General features: G+C 33.9%; 1 protein-coding gene across 3 annotated transcripts in view; it reads left to right on the forward strand.

The window, feature by feature from the left end:
• The window catches only part of LOC150101716 (ectonucleoside triphosphate diphosphohydrolase 5-like), a 171750-nt gene extending 155730 nt beyond the window's left edge, over positions 1-16020 (forward strand). For all 3 annotated transcript variants that reach the window (XM_090400547.1, XM_090400545.1, XM_090400546.1), the window contains exons 13-14: positions 2356-2462; positions 15438-16020. In XM_090400547.1, coding sequence (XP_090256673.1) covers positions 2356-2462; positions 15438-15506 — 176 coding nt within the window. In that variant the 3' untranslated portion in view covers positions 15507-16020. The remainder of the gene's footprint in view (positions 1-2355; positions 2463-15437) is intronic.
• The last annotated feature ends 2157 nt before the right edge of the window (positions 16021-18177 follow it).

Genomic DNA, 18177 nt, shown 5'->3' on the forward strand with positions numbered 1-18177 from the left:
TTTTTCTTTTTCATTGTGCCAGCTAAATAAGTCTCATTGTCCAGTATTGTCCATTCTGAGATTTGTCCACATCGCTCTATTTGATATTGCCTACCATTCAAGAAGATTATTCTTGTATTTGATATAACATTTTGTATTTGTTGCTTAGAAAGATCTCTTCTGTTTTTCTGTTTTCTTTGTTTCAGTCACACCTATTATGTCAATCTACTTATCCAATTCTTCTGCTAGTTCCATTTCTTTTCCATTGATGCTTCTTACATTTATAGTGCCTGTTCATCTTGTGTTCAGTTTGTGTTCATCTTGTCTGACAAGATGAACACAAACGACACATTAAATACCTACACTTCGGTAAAACAGGCCTTTCTGACCATGCACTCCAAACATACCATAGAATTGACTGGAAAAATACCAAGTCCCTACACCGCACCAAAACCTGGTTTGAGAGAAAATTTAAAGAGTCTTGTGAAATGCTCAAACACAACCCAAATCTCAACAAAAATGATGGCCTCACCATTTCAAGAATGTGGAGGACCCATCTACAACCTGTATAACATCCTAAACTAGTATTAGAAAAATTCCCACTACAAGAAGACAACCTGGTGACTTGGTGAAGTGTTTAGAACATTCAATAGCAACTGAAAGAAATCATTTTGTAACTATCCAGAATATTAATACATGAGGACTCTAACAGTTTATTGTAGTTGCATTTATCTATTTATAATTTATATATATATATATATATTTTTTATTTTTATTTTTTTTTATTTTATTATTATTATTATTATTATTTATTTATTTATTTTTATTATTATTATTATTTTTTTCATTTGTTTTTCTTTTCTATCACTAGAGGTCAGGCTAGAAAAAAGATTTATTAACTACGTAGATTTAGTTTACTGGTATAGAAAGCATGAGCATGTAGCTTGGTTCTGCATACAGTTGTATTCTTCCGATGATGACCTCGATATAGAGGTCGAAACGTCAAGTTTTATTTTATTTGTAATTAATAAAATAATCTGTTCAACACGTGTGTTTTTGAGTCCCTAAATCTACAAATATGAGTGCTGATCACCGTGTAACCCTAAAAGAAAGAATTTAATATCTTCTCCCACCCCCAACCTATTTTTGATTATTGCCAGTTTAATTGATCATTTTATTAGAAAGAGTAAATGTTAATCATTTAAGCAAAAAAAGATTATCTATAATGGCATGGCTTGAATTCTTTTTGCAAATTTTGATTGTTTTAAATTTTTAGCAGTTCATATGACAAAAATAATTTGTTCCAGTGTTCAATCTTCTTTGATCATTGTTCTTGATCTTTTAGGAAGGAAATGATAATTTAGATGATATAATAACTAAACAGATTTATTCATTTCCAATATTGTATTAGTCAAATTGGCATCAGAGAAAATACACTGGTATAGGTGCATGCATATATTATTATCATATGTACAAGGATATGCCTATTCTCGTACTTAGGTTACGAAATCCAAGCATGCTTGGATTTTGTAATTGGGCCTTAAAGCCCTGTTAAAGCCATTGGGATAGATAGATGCACGCACACAGCACTACAGTTAGTGAGAATAAAGCATAGACTGGCCCAAAATCCTAAATTTCACCTCCTAGCAGACTTCATTGTGTGCTTGTAGCCATTGGCCTGTATCACAACTTGAAGTTTTGAGGATGAGGGTTTTCCAAATCAGAGGCAGCTTAATCTATTCATATTTATTAAAGTTGTAATAATTTATTAGGACAGAAGCATATTCAAGGAACAGCCTATTTGTATTTGCTTCAGGTGAATAAGATGGCCTTTTTTCAACTGATCCTGTTACAGATTCAAGACCTGGTTTGCAAATCTTGAGTAGCCATTCTGTGACAACAAATGTAGTCTTGATGCTTTGAGATTTTGATGTTGGCTGTTCTGCCAGTTTGGCTATGTGGGATAGGTTGCAAGTGCAGCGTGCTTGCAAACACTTGGCAGATCTAGGGATTTTAAGTGTAAATCATAGGCATTGAATGAAAAGAAACTGCCCATTTGAGTTCTACATCCCTTAAAGGGGTGTTTTTTTTAAGTCATTATGTAACCTCTCTCACAATGGAAAGGTTTGTCATTTAAATAATTATGACATTATACAGTTAATACCATACATAAAGTAATTTTGCAATAAACATAATCATCCATCTTTATCTGTTAAAATCAGCAAAATGATGGCACTGCCTAAATTAAACAGTGTTTGCTTCATTTGCTTTATTTTGAATATTTAAAATGCTGTTAATAATGAATTCCATTGTGTTTACTTGTTTTCTATCAAGTTATAAACATTTAATTTGAATTTTTCTTTTACTGATTTGTAGCCTGTACTAAAAATAATATTGAAAAACCATTTTTATGCCTGGATGGAACATATATAGCAACATTCTTGTTACATGGACTTGGTCTTCAGAATGATACTGAAATTGTGGTAGGTTTTTATTTAATATCTGTTTTCTTTAGTTTAATGCATTTATCACAACTTGAAGTATTATGAAACAGTTTTTATAACCAGTTATTTTCTGAAGTAGTATATCCAAATGGGAAAAATCATTTTTTAAAGGTTACATTTCTCTTTAAGTAAAAATGGTCAATTTATATTTAAATAATTTCTGTTATATTTAACATTACCAAGATCACATTGTAAATAATGATATTGTCATTCATCTGTCACCAAAGAAAATTAAATTACATGGATTTTGATGATTAGAATAGATGGTGTTTTACTGCAATTTGTTATCAACTGTTGATTTTATAACAAATAGAAGTTAACTCCGTAGCACAAGTTTGAGAACAGTTAGAAAGATGCTATCAAAATGAGAAAATGGTGGTATATGTTATTTTGCTCGTCATTCCAGAGGAATGAATAGCAGAGAAAACATTAAGTATTGTTATTTATGTTAAGATAATTTATTTAGATTATTTCAGAAAATTCGAGGTGATAAGATCTTTATTTGTAGGTAGTGTTGTAGTAGAGTGCTTCAGTACTTCGTCAGAAGTCATGCCAGTACCCTCACCAATAGACAAGCACAAAATAACTGGAGATTTTTGTTTCCCCACAAAGGATGTGCTTTATTTAATTTTTTTTCCCCTACATTTCTTGATGAGAGTTTAAAATGTAATGAAGAATGAAATTTTATCAATGACGCTAATGATTACATTATTTCACAGATTGGCTAATTAGGAGCTCTTTGTAGTATTGTATCTTTTGAAGTTGTTTCTAGTAATCTTGGGTCACTGGAGGCAAAAGTGCTAAAATATGTTACTTCTTCTAGTTTGTGCTTTTAGCTGCTGCTAAAAAAATATAATACAGTAAAATTTACTTAATAAAGTAGATTCTGCTGTATTCTAAAGTCAGAAGTTAAAGTTGGACAGGCACTTATAAAGGTGCCTGTTCAACTTTAACTTCTGAGACTAAATCAGAAGAGCAACATTATAAAATTTCAAAAGTAAAGGAACTTGTTCTAGGCTTCTTTTTTTTTCAACAAGTTTTTGAGTTACTTGATTGTGCAGATAAATAGGATTTTCCCTCCTGAATTTGGGGTTTTAACCCTGCAATAGAAAACATAATTCACTATTTCAGGCAGTAATACCAGTTATGGTATTATTTCTCTGTTCTGTTATGCCTCTCTTGTCACATCAATTTCCTGATATATATATATATATATATATCCCCAAGGTTACTATGACAGCACTATGTGATTAGGTTTACATTATTATTAATCTCTTATCAACAATTTTCCTCCAAATCAATCTATTAATTGGACTGCATTATACATCACTTGACCAAGCACCAAATTGGTGGTTTGGTGATTAGTTTGCCATCTGACGTATAATGATGTAACCTATCTATAAAATAATCGAGACCAAGCAGGAGTTTATATTTTCACAGTTTTGTTTCAAAGAACTAAATGGCAAACGGAATAAGTTCTTTTTCACCAAGCGCTAAATTGATGCTTTTTCCAAAAACATCAATTTGGCGCTTGGTCAAGTGATGCATAACGCAGTTCAATTGTGAGCAGTCCAATATTGTCACAGCTAACATTTCGTGCTTCTAAGGCACTTCTGACAGAATCAATCCGCCTAGTCCTTGGTCTTTCTCTTGATCTCTTTCCTATCATCCTGGCATCAAATACCTGTTTTGCTAACCTTTCTTCACCTCTTCTATTTAAGTGGCCATACCATCTTAGATTAGCTCTCCTTACATATTGTTGAATGCTAACAATGTCAAGTTCCTTTCTAATATCTTCATTTTTAATGATTCTGCCATTGATGCCATCAGTTCACTCCTAATTTTTCTCAGAACCCTCATATCTGTGGTCTCTAGTCTTTGATCAAGTGCTTTTTCTTACCCAACTCTCAGATTCGTAGCTTAAAGCATGGCAACATTGTCATGTATACTACTAGTTTGGTGTTTGGGCTAATTTATTTCTTATTCCATATAAATTTATTCAGCTGGCATTACCCACCATACAACTTTGCTTATTCTGCTGTCTATTTTCAGATTTAACCTGTTATCTTCACTAAAAACTATGCCTAAATAGCTGAAATGTTTTACTTGTTCTATAGGATCTCCATTCAGAATGCAACTGGTTTTCAATGCTCCTACCTATTTTCATAGTTTTATTGCTGATTTTCATGCCAAATTCGTTACAGCTGTTATTCAGCTTAGTTAGTGAATCCTGGAGACTTGCACTAGAGATGTTTAGGAGTACATCATCTGCATAACGCAAAGAGCTAAGTTTGACTTTTCCAATTCTAATATACCAGGCTTGATGCCACTTTCTTTCATAATGTGATTCATATAGATGATGAATGAGAGTGGAGATAATGTGTATCCTTGTCTTACCCCTGATTTTATCAAATCCTTCTTCCTGTATTTCCTTTGATACTAATTGCTGACTGACAACTTAAATATAGACTATGTATTGCTCTGTATAATGTTCCATATCCCATTAATTGTCTTCTTCTTTAAATGGCATCTCCTATCAGAGGTCAGCGACCACCTTGGCAAATTTTGGGCAATTCTCAGCCCCTCAGAAATCATGCCAGTCCACTGTTTATATCTGCCAGACAAGATTTTCTCTGTCTTTCCTGTCCTCTTCTTCCATTTATCTTCCCTTTTATAATCAATTGAAGTATCTTATATTTTTCATATGAAGTAGGTGACCAAGATATGCAGTTTTTCTTCTTTTTATGGTATTGTTCACGTGATTTTCCTATTTGTTCCAGTACTTCTTGATTGGACGTTTTTGCTGTCCATGGGATTTTTAACATTCTTTCATATAACCACATCTCAAAGGCTTCAAATTTTTTTATTGATATGTCTTCAGGGTCCAAGTTTCTGCACTGCACTGTATAGCAGTACAGCCCATACGTAGCATTTAACCATGTGCATACTCTAAGCTCTAAATTTAAATTGCAGTTACAGTGTTGATTTCATCAGAAGAAAAATTTTTCTTGCCATTTCAATTCTTTTATCTTCATTTCTGGATTGCATTTATTTAACCAGCATCCAAGATATTTAATTTTGTCACTCTTTCTATTTGTTTCCCATTTAAAGAAAGTGCTGAATTAAGAATTGGTTTCTTGATTATGACCATGAATTTAGTTTTGGTGATATTTATTCTTAATCCCATTTTTTCATCCTCTTCATTCACTAGTTCCAGAAGATTTTGAAGATCCTGAATATTGTCACCCAGGAGAGCTGTGTCATCAGCATATCGGATGCTATTGGTGATTTCACTATTTACATAAATCCCTTTGTCTCTTCCATTTAAGATTTTTTGAAATATGGCTTTTGAGTATATGTTAAAAAGGAGAGGCAACAGCACACATCCTTGCCTTACTCCTCATTTGGTGTTATAATGTCATAAACTTGAACAGATGCCTTTTGCTTCCAATATAAGTTTTCAGTGATCCTGATGTCATTAACCACCTAATCCAATTCTTTTTTAATAATTCAATAATTTTAATATGTTGGATTTTGTCAAATGCTTTCTCGAAGTCGAAGCAAATGAATACTTCCTTGTTTTGGTACTACATATTTGGAATAAGATTTGAGAACAGAAAAGAACCTTCTAATTCCCAAACCGTTTCTAAAGCCAAATTGGGTATCATTGATGGTGTCAATGATACCATCAAAGTCTTAGGGGATTTTGCCTATATCGTAGATCTTATTAAATAGCTTTACTAATATTGTAATGTTGTTGCCTTCTAATAACTTTACTATATTTCTGCTGATATTCTATCAGGGACTAAGGCTTTTCTTAGAATGCATGGATCTTGCATCTATTCATAAGTATTTTCTGGATTTTGTCTGTTATCAGTAAAGAGTTCTTCTACACATTTCATCCATTCTTTTATTTTGTCATCCTTTTCGGATATTATTTTTCCCTTTTTGTTTCAAAGGATACATAGTTGTTTTTTCTTAAATATACTTGAGGTTTCTTTCAGCTTTTTGTGTAAGTTAAAACTGTCATGCTTTTCCTGTAGAAATTCTATTTCTTTACAATTTTTTCATTCAAATTTCTTTGATTTTGTATTTAATAATTTTCTGAACCTCTTTATATTTTGTTGGACTATGATTATTATTGTGATGATTATATTATTTATTTGATTTTTTTATGTCAGTCTGGTTGGCCAAGTAGTTACCGTATCCGCTCTCCAGCCAAGAGGCTGTGAGTTCAAATTCTGCTTAGGCATGGGTGTTTGTGATTGTCTTCCACCTTCATACATTCATTGATCTAAGTATAGATCCAGAATGGACTGGGTCACCATGGGAGAAGTAGACCCAACCCTCCTGCATTGGGAGAGGCCTTCACCCTGTAGCTGGTTGAAAAGACATGCTGATCATCATGATTTTTATATGATCTACATTGATTCATGAGAGAGAGAATTTCATCAGTTATCCATTCTTTTTTTTTTACTGCTCTATCATGACACAAGTTATTGGTACATTTCTCTATGAAGACAGATTTTAATTTGTCCCATTATTCATCACCCCTTACATGACATGACATCATTCTTGATAAGTGCTGTCCCTTGATGCAATTTTTTTCCTATCTCTGGGTTTTTCAACTTTCCTAGATCAAATCTTTTCTGTTGATGTTTCTTAAGTATAGCTTTCAGTCTTAAGTTTTAACTCTGTCACCAGTAGATTATGATCAGGAGCAATATCTTCACTAGGATAGGTTTTTGTATTCTTTATGGAACTTCAAAATCATTGATTAATTAGTTAGTAATCAATTTGGTTTCTGACTTTGTGTGCATTATTATCCTGTTGATCGCTAAGTACTTTCAGTATGGTAGCTTAAGCCATGTGTTTGTGATTATTAGTTCCTCTTCTTGGCTGAATTGAATAATACTGTCTCCTCTCTCATTTCTTGTTCCCAGTCCATGTTCGCCAACCATCTCTCCACTTCTACCTTTCCCAACTTTAGCGTTGAAATCACCCATGGCAGTGTTAATATCATGTTTCTTTGCATTTTTCATTAGTTCTTTTAATTGATCATAAAATTCTTCGATCTAGGTATCATTCTTGTCAGCATTAAGGGCATAGGCCTGTATAAGATTAATATCTAGTGGTCGACCTTTCAATTTTAACAACATCATCCTATCTGAGTACAGGATGAAGGTCAACAGTGACTTATTGGCATATTTGTTTAATATTATTCCAATTCTGCTTTGATGATTGTTTTCACTACTTCCAGAGTGGTACATTGCCATGTCATTAACTTAAGTTTTGCCTGATCCTGGCAACCTAACTTCACTCATTCATAAAATCTCAATTCTAAATCTTTTCATTTCCTGGATAGCATTTCTTAGCTTACCTGCTTCTTGTCTGGTTCTGACATTCCAGGTTCCTAGTTTTAGTGGACACACCATTTTGAGCCTAGAGATTATAATTGTAGTATTTTGAAAAGTTTTTCTCTGGGCACCTTGTCGTGTGCCTTTTCCAGATCTACAAAACTTAAGTACAGATCCTTGTCGTATTCCCACGATTTCTCAACTATTGGTCTTAAAGTGAAAATCTGATTTTGACAACCTTTATTTGACCTGAACCCAGCTTGTTCTTCAAGTTTCTCTTCCACAATCTTTCTGAACCTCTTTTCAAGTATGCTTGCATAAATCTTACCTAGAACACTTAGTAGAGAAATTTCTCTGTAATTCTCACATTCAGTTTTATTCCCTTTTTATAGATAGGTACCATGAGAGCTCTAATCTGATCATTGGGAATTCAACCTTGTGTCTTCTCTCCATGTGAACTTGTGTTTGTTGAAACATGCTCTTAGTAATGACTAGTCCATGTCCTGAGCAGAAGTCCAGTAAATACTTACCATTATTATTAGCTTTGCGCTATTCTTGAAATTTTCCCAAAATGTACCTATATGCTTGGTAGGATTCATTTCCTGCTCTGCTGTTCTGATCGCCAGCAAGGACCACTTTTTCTGTTTTCTTTATGTCAGTTGCCTGTTCTGATGACTCAAAAAATTCCTCCACTTCTTCCTTGGAAGATCTTTTATGGGCCCATAGGCACAAATAAGTTTCATTGTTCATGTTCCCATTTTGAAGTTTGCCCACATAACTACTTGAAACTGCCTTCCAATCAAGAAGTTTATCTTCATGTTTGGTATTGAATACTATTGCTAGTTCCTTATTGCCTGAAAATAACATCCTATAGTTATTATTTGGTAAGATTTCACCTGTTTTTGTCTTTGTCTCACTTATGTCCGTGTGGTACTTTCCAATTTTTCTGGAAGTTCAATTTCTTCCCATTAATACTCCTTATATTGATGGTTCCTATAGATGTTGAGTTTTAGCTTGTTCCAGAAGCTGACTTTTCACTGTTCTCTCTGGTTTCCTAACAAAAACATGACCAGCAGGGGTCTTGTTTAACCGGGTGACCCCCAGCTGACATGAAATGTTACCATGTTGTACCATCATATGTATTTATGGTTTAAGCCAATAGAGACAATTTGGTCAGCTAAGTCCCAAATTGCCAGCCCATCCTTGTTCATCAGTAACTAGTCGATACCTACTAATAGGGTGCACCACATAAATGTGGGGGGAGTTAGACATTAGGTAAGAAGCCCGAGTTGGTTCTCCGCATTCCTGAGAGACAATGTAGAGGTCTCCTCCCAGTTATATGAATTTGACCCTTAAGCGACTCCCATCTCTTGTCACTCAGTCTACAAATTGTTCACATAGCAGCAAACTTGTTTACCAGTGAAAATTAAGAAGTGGAGACCAGCTGCTAACCAGTTTCCAAAAGTTAGCTAAAAGAGTTCTGCCTACTCCCTTTGGGAAATGAAAAAACATTGGAGGATTTATTTTATTTTTTATATTTTGCATAACTTATTACATTGGCATCTCATTGAAGTCAGATTGCTCATGTTTGGCTCACACTAAGCATTATTCACACAATGCCTATTATACCTTTCTTCAAACCTATTGATTAGAGTACTCATGACCAACCCATTCCACTCATTCACCACTCTCCAAGAAAAAAAGTCTTATATACTTTTGCTTAACGTTTAAGTATTTTTTGTCTCCTCTGTTCTGCCTATAATTGCAAGAAACACTCCACAAACCAATCACCATTTTGGTCATTTGTCTCTGGATCTTCTCTAATACTTGCTCATCTGAAGATTTGATGTAAACCACTGTAAAGATTTGATCACCTACGTTTAGCGTAGGTGATCAGATCTTTACAGTGGTTTGTATGTAGTTGTATCAATGCCTTATAAAGAAGAATAATATATCTTATCAGTGTGTTTCTTAATCCAAAGTGGATACCATATTCTTGTTAGCACTGATCCTGCAAAACTGACCCAAAATGTGTGTTTATAGGCATAATACATTTATTTCATGGCTTTAATGTTTTGTCATAATCTAGTGTGGAATATCTGATGATTATCAGATACACCACACATTATGTTGAAATAATTAACTTTTAAAAATTATTTTAGCTGCTTTGGAAAATAGAAAATATATATGGGGTGCTTAAGGGTCAAAGCTGTATAACTGAGAGGAGACCTCCACATAACTTTTAAATGAATGCGGATAACCGACCAGAGCGTCTGACCTAATGTCCAATCCTCACCTTCTCGTGGCGCACTCTGTTGGGTATCTACCTGGATACCGAACGAACGAGAATGGGCTGGCAATTTGGGATTTAGCGGACCAAATTGTATTTCTATTGGTTAAACCAAAATAAAAAATGATGGTACAACATGACAAAATTTCATGCCGGCATGAAATTTTGCCAGGGAACCAAGGCGAACAGCGAAAAGTCAGCTACTGGAACAAATATGAAAACACACCCCAACTCAACATCACCAGGGTTAAAGATCAGTACTATCAACATAAGAAGCCTGAATAGCAAAGAAATGGAGCTAGCTGAGGAATTAGATAAGTACCAGATCGACATAATAGGGGTGACTGAAACAAAAAAGATAAAAGCTGGTGAGATCTTTCTGAGCAATAAATACAAAATGTTATATTCAGGCAATGACAATCAAGGAAAAGGAGGAGTAGCCATAGTATTCAACACAAAATTCGAGGCTAATCTTCTTGAATGGCAGGCAGTCACAAGTAGAGTGATGTGGGCAAATATCAGAATAGGGAACTCGACAATGAGACTTATTTGTGCCAATGGTCCCACAGTAGGTTCTGCTAAGGTAGAAGTTGAGGAATTTTTTGAGGCTCTAGAGAAAGCTACTGACACAATGAAAAATGAAAAGTTGGTCCTTGTTGGGGATCTAAATAGCAGAGTAGGAAATGATTGAGACACAAAAATATTTTGGGAAAATTTGGAGAAAAGAGCAAAGCTAATAATAATGGCAAATATCTGTTGGATTTCTGCTCAGGACATGGACTGGTTATTACTAACACCATATTCCAACATAAAAATGTGCACAAATTCACATTGAGGGAAGAGGCAAGGAATAAGAAAAGTCTCATTGACTATGTTATTGTTGATAATGATGTTTTCTCCCTGGTGCAGGACACCAGAGTGTATAGAGGATTTAAAATTGGAAGTGATCACTATTTAGTCTTGAGCAGGATAAAATTGAATTTCATATTGAAAAGAATAACATGTAAGAAAGTTTTAAAGCAAAAAAAAGTTGAGCAGCTTTCAGATGTGAACTGTAGACTAAAATACATAAAGTTATTGAAGGAAAAAATGAAAGAATTTGAGAACAGGAACCAAATTTTGGAGATTTAGTGGCAAGCCTTGAAGAAAACCCTGATTGATTCAGCTAGAGAGGCATGTGGTGAAGTTGTCTGCAAGGATAGAAAAATTAGAACTCCATGGTGGACACAGGAAGTTAAAGAGGCAGTGAAGGAAAAGAAGAAAGCATATCAAAAGTTCCTGCCAAATAAGTCTGCTTGTGTTCTTAGAGAATACAGAGATAAATGTAAGAAAGCTAAACACTGTGTAAAACTAGCTAAACAAAAGTCATGGGAGGACTTTGGCAAGAACATAGAAAATAAATTTCAAGAAGGTGGCAAAATAATCTGGAGGTTGTTGAAGAAGCTTAGGAATGGAGGAAAGAGTGCTGTAAAAGGAGTTAGAGATGATAAAGGTGAAATGAAAATGGGAGAAAAAAATATCCTTGAAGTATGGAGTAATTACTTTGAAAATTTGCTAAATGAAACAAGCAGTGATGACAGCACAGTGATAAAAAATCACTGACCAGTCATGCAGTCAGGAATACATATCCATACTTGAAGTAGAAAAAGCCATCAAAGGCTTGAAATGTGGAAAGGCAGCAGGAGTAGATGATATTCGACCAGAAATGCTGAAGTATGGTGGTATAAAAGTGTTACAATGGCTGCACTGCATAGTTCAGAATGACTGGACAGAGGGACGAATTCCAGATGATTGGAGTAGATCTCTCATAGTATGCATATATAAAAAGGGAAATAAAACTGAATGTGAGAATTACAGAGGTATATCCTTATTGAGTGTTCCTGGTAAGATATATGCAAGTATATTTGAGAAACGGTTGAGAAGAATTGTGGAAGAAAAGCTTGGTGATGAACAAGCTGGATTCAGGTCAAATAGAGGCTGTCAGGATCAGATCTTCACTTTACTACAAATAGTGGAGAAATCATGGGAATATAACAAAGATCTGTATTTAAGTTTTGTCGATTTGGAAAAGGCATATGACAAGGTGGAAAGAGAGAAGCTATTCAATACGCTACAGTTAAATGGTGTCAATGAGGCATTATATCAAGGAATACTTAGTCTTTATTTGAGTTTTAAATCAGCAGTTAGAATTGAAGGAACTACAGGGAGATGGTTTAATGTGAAATTTGGTGTGAGACAAGGATGTACATTATCCCCGCTGTTATTCATTATCTATATGGATCACATTATGAAGGAAAGTGGTATTAAACAGGATATTAAAATTGGAGATGTTAATGTCAGCTATTTGCTTTATGCAGACAATGTTATACTTCTAAATAAATCCGCTACAAATCTGCAAGATTCCCTGACTAAATTGAATAACAGTTGTAATAGATATGGTATGAAGGTCAGCAATAAAAAGACAAAGACAATAAAAATAGGCAGAATCATTGAAAATGTCAACTGTGTTGTGAATGGAGAACCTGTGGAACAAGTAAAACATTTCAGCTATTTAGGCGCGATTTTTAGTGAAGATGGTAAATTAAATATGGAAATAGACAACAGAATCAACAAAACTGGTATGGTAGGAAGTGAATTGAATAAATCCATGTGGAATAAGAGAGAAAGTCGTCAGAACACTAAATTAGCTGTATACAAGACAGTGTTCAAACCAGTTTTAACTTATGGATCTGAGAGCTTGTTTAGAAGTAAAACACTTGAGCAAAGACTAGAGACTGCAGATATGAGAGTCCTGAGAAAGATTAGAGGTGTGAACAGATGGCATCAATGGCAGTATCATATTAAAAACGAGAATATTAGGAAAGAACTTGACATTGTCAGGGAATGCGTTAGCAGAGCTAATCTCAGGTGGTATGGTCACTTAAACAGAATGAGCGAGGAAAGATTAGCAAAACAAGTGTTCTCTGCCAAGTTGGCAGGAAAACGACCCAGAGGAAGACCAAGATATAGGTGGATTGATATGGTACAAAGTGCCTTAGACGATAGAAATATAAAATCTGGTAATGTTGGAGTCTTGACAAGTAACAGACTGATTTGGAGGAAAATTGTAGATAGGAAGTTAGTAATGATGTAAATTTTTCATGTAGTGCTATCATATCCTGTACACCCCTTGAGGGTACATGGCAGGAATTCAATGATGATGATGATGGAAAATATATTTTAAGAGGTAATGAGATGCCTTATTTCTTCTCTCCCTCCAGTAAAAGCAATAAGAATACAATAAATGCTGTCTAGTAGAAATACTCCACTAGAAATTTTTAATTTGTGTACATTAGAATAAGAAATTAATTTCACTTGTTTAAATCAGAAATTTTGTTTGCAGAATTACTTTGTAAATTATTTGTTCAGTTTTTGTAGCTTACATTTGTTATAAAGTATCATGAAAGTTTACACTATTTCAAATATGTTGGCAGAGAGCCAAATGTGCAGTTGAAATTTCAATAACTGGATTAATTTCATTTTGTAAAATATTAAAAAAGTTATCATTCCTTTACTTTTATAGACTGAAACAGTATATAGTGTTGAAAGTTTATTTTTCACTTGGTTAGACTATAATAAATTTAGTTTAATCCTTTATCCAAGTGTGAGCAAACAAAAGTTTGCTCCTGAAAGTATCTTCAGGACTGGGGTAAGGTGGTACAACACTGGGCAACTCGTTGCAAAGGTTCAGCACGCTCACAACACTCCTATATCAGTATCTCCCATAATGCAAAACACATCTCCTTGCAGATCTGTATAATGTTATGCATTAAGGGGAGGGCCACTACCCAGACTAGTTTCGACCTTTATTGAGGTCTCTTCAGTGGGAGCCAGGCCCAAGTGGAGATACCAGGCAGATGCATTAGCAAGGGCATCTCTACCTATAGGAGTTGCCAAACGGTGTGCCACCTGAAGATACTTTCAGGCGCAAACTTTGTTTGCTCACACTTGGATAAAGAATTAAACTAAATTTATTATAGTCTAACCAAGTGAAAAATAAACTTTCAACATCTTTCTCTAAATCCAGAGTAATTTAATAAAAAGGTTGCACACCATTTGGCAACTCCTACAGGTAGAGATGACCTTGCTAATGCTTCTGCCTGGTATCTCCACTTTGGCCTGGCTCCCACTGAAGAGACCTCAATAAAGGTCGAAACTAGTCTGGATAGTGGCCCTCCCCTTAATGCATAACATTATACAGGTCTGCAAGGAGATACTGAGGTAGGAGTGTTGTGAGCTTGCTCCACCTTTGCAACGAGTTGCCCGGTGTTGTACCACCTTACCCCAGTCCTGAAGATACTTTCAGATGCAAACTTTGTTTGCTCATACTTGGATAAAGGATTAAACTAAATTTATTACGAAACAGTATAGTGACTATTTTTCTTAACAGAAGATTTGTTTTACAAATTCTTTGTTAAATAATCTTCTGTTAAGAAAAACGAAAGGAAGACTTCCAAATTGTAACCAGCAGTTTGTAGCAAGTCTGCACGTGTATAGACATCCAGGATGTGATGCAACTTGTTAGCAGTAGTGCTAACAATTTGACATAAGTGAGTTTGTTGATATTCAAATAGAATGTGGATAAATAGAGGAGAAAGTAAAATGTTAAGGGATGGAAAAGACTATTAGATTTATCATAAAGAGTTTCTTTCAAATGGTGTATGACCACTTGAAGATATAAATCTAAAAGAAGGCCTTTCAGTATTAAAGGATAAACTGTAATACTGTAATTTAGTAGTTAGAACTGTTGTCCATACTGATGTTTTAGTGGACAATTTGAATCAAAGATAGATCGTTTTGTTTTAAGAGGGAAAAATTATATCTTTCTTTTTAATAATTTAATTTAAAGTTATTTTAATATTTCTTCTTAATATTGCTACTCATGTGATGTCTGCATATTAGACACGAAAGGAAATGGTGTCTTGATACAGTGATAGGAAAAGTTCATTAGGAACATTGAAATCAATACATAACAAAACATAAGCCATTATTTTCCATGATGATGATGGATAAATTTTGAATAGCCCTACATAGTTTGCAAGTATACTTGAATGTTTCTCAGAATTTTTCCCCCTCCTGCAAAACTGCAGATACAAACTGTCACACACATGTAGGCATACTTATAATATTTTGATCTCACCAATTCCAAACAGTTCATATTTTTTTAAAAAAAATACTTTTAAAATTACTAAAAAAAACCTGCATGAACTCTTATTATAAGGTGTTTCATTGTAATTCAGTTATATATTTGTTTCATTCTCTTTCCAGCTTGTAAAGAAGATTGATGGCATTGAAACAAGTTGGGGACTTGGAGCTGCATTTAGTGTTCTCAGTTAACAGTATTTACCTTTAGATAAGTGTATAGGAATAATCATGTACATACTGTACAGTTTTTTATTGTAGCATATTTATAGCTTTCTTATACCTGACATATACGGAATGCTAATTTTGATCATATTTTGTCCCTGCCCCCACCTCCGATTCCTCTTTCTTCATCTTCATTCACTCATTATTTTTTTCAAATATCGCTTGCAACATCATGTAATACATCGGTTTAATGTTGATATGTTAATTTCTTTTCAAATATATTACTGCTCTACTACATACTTTTCTCTTTAAAACAAACTCATTTTCTTAATTTATTACATTTTTTTCAAACTATGGCTTAAGATCTGTACTTAATAGACTGGACCTGTTATTTCCATGCAGAAGGTATTTTTTGTTGGCCTTCAAAAGAAAATAAAATGCATAAAAAAAAAGATCTGATCATACAGAGAGAGGGAAAAAAACTGTGACCATACCATTTATTCTTGTTAATGAATGACCAGAATAAATTTGATTTTCTAATGTTTTTGTCTTGTTTCATCTTTTAAAACATTTTTGAAATAAAATTGCTTTTTATTATGTGAAACATAACAGGCTCTCTGTTCTGTTTATACAGTTACAGACCTACAAATTTATATTCACATTTAAATAGCTTACCATGCATAAAGTTGGCATAAATTTACCACACTAATTTAAAATATCCATTTTTGGGAGTCATGTAAGGATTTCTTGCCAACTTGAAAATAATGGGTATTTATTTATTTTATCCTACTCGCAATACACTTGTTTTACAAAATTGTGAATAAAATGAATTAAAAACAGAAGAATGAAAGAATATTGATTTAAATATTTTTTGAAGACATCTTTGTTTTTCAAATGACAAATAGCACAATAGTAGTTTTCTTATTCAACACCAATGGTAATATGTCATAATGCAGTTGTACCAGACTTCCCCAATAGCTCCTTTCCATTTCTTTTATATCCTGGTGAAAGCTTTATCTCACTCTTTGTTGATTGCTATTTCACAAATGTAATAACAGATTTCTCTGCTGTTACATTTTGAAAACAATGATGTTGCTTTTCAGTTTTTCCTTCCGATGTTCATCTGCATTATTGTTATATAATAATCAGCATTTGTTACGGCTTAATTATGGTGGCAGATACTGTGGTGGAGTAATGACTTTAAAGGAAAATAATTACATAATGTTTTGAGCTTCATATTAAGATATTTATGAATACCCACACCTGGTCAAACCATTGGCCAAAGTAGCAAGTTAAAATATCCTTTTTTTATTTCTGGTTGGTTGACTTCAGAATTGTTATCCTTGGTATCTCTTGAACCAGATATTATAGAGGTAGCAGATTGGTCATCCATACCCTGGAGATTCTAGCCATCGTTCTTGATATTCAAATGATTAAGATCTCACAAGCTTCATTGGAATTTCTTCAGTTTTGGTGCAATGAAAGAAATGAATACCTTTTCATTCAGTTCTGTGATATGTTTTAAGTGCATGATCAAAAAGGCCAAAATTCTTGGGTGCTGCATCATTTGTTTCTTTTCTTATTGGATTTGTGCCTGCTGTTTCACCATGGTAGAGTAAGTTAGAGCAGCACAGGATTAGGTACATTCCTAGAGAGGTAAGGGGGTTGAGTAGACGCTTTAATTTTGTAAGTGGGTTTTATGTGGTATGAGTGTTGTATTTGTTAGTATTTTGGTTACTTTGCCAGAAATTCCTTTAATGTATGGAATGGACTTATTTTATGCTTTTTTTGTGTGTGTTTGTTTTCTTCTGGAAAATTTGTTGATTATTTTCTTTTTTGAGCCATTCTTTATATAAATGCTTAAAGAATGAATTTCAAATACTGCATTAAAACTTGCTTATCAGAGTATATTTTTAAGGATGCTAATAAGTTTTTGTGTTGGATAGTTGGGGGGGGGGGGGGGGCTTACATTAAGACAGTGGAGGACAGGCAACCTGATGGAAAACATGTGACAAGCATATTCAGAAATATTGGTGTGTGTTCTGATTTTCAATTTGGTGATTGTATGCTTTGTATTTGTGTTGTCTGTTCAGGAGGCTTCAGAAGGTGTTTTAGAATTTTGTGCCAGTAGAAGTGAATGTTGGCAATTATTCATCTTTGATTTTTTTTGTAATTCATGACACAAAGAAAATAATATATTTGTTTAACTTCTAATATTTCAGTGGTTTATGCCTAGCGTCTTCAGAGAACAGTTTTGTTTTGCTTATCTCCGCACATCAGGAGGTCTCAAGATCCACGTGACAATGCTGTTAATAGTAGACATGGTTTAAAATTACAACACAAAAACTGAAATCCTAATTTGGTGCCATTTGTTGGATAAAGAGAAGTTTTACAAGCATGACTGTCTCTCAGTTTTTTAGCAAATTGATAGCCATATTTGTTGAGGTTTGGGTAATGTTGTAGGTAAAGTTGGGTTTGGGTAAAGTTGTAGCTGACTGAAAAAAAACTGACTCGTAATTGACTTCTGTGTAGTACTGTTTCTTCCATCTAATCCTGTGTGAATGGTTTCCAAGGCATGGTCTCTTGTCCTGATTTGCCATAACAATGATGGAGAATGTATTTCTCCACTTTTTATGGAGAAATACAGAAAAATATCATCTTTGACATCATTTCTTATGTTGTCTGAGATGGATAAATTCAT

This window comes from Typopeltis vanoorti, chromosome 11 (assembly GCF_054136105.1).
Source record: "Typopeltis vanoorti isolate ZY-2024b chromosome 11, IOZ_Tvanoo_1.0, whole genome shotgun sequence".
NCBI classification, from domain to species: domain Eukaryota; kingdom Metazoa; phylum Arthropoda; class Arachnida; order Uropygi; family Thelyphonidae; genus Typopeltis; species Typopeltis vanoorti.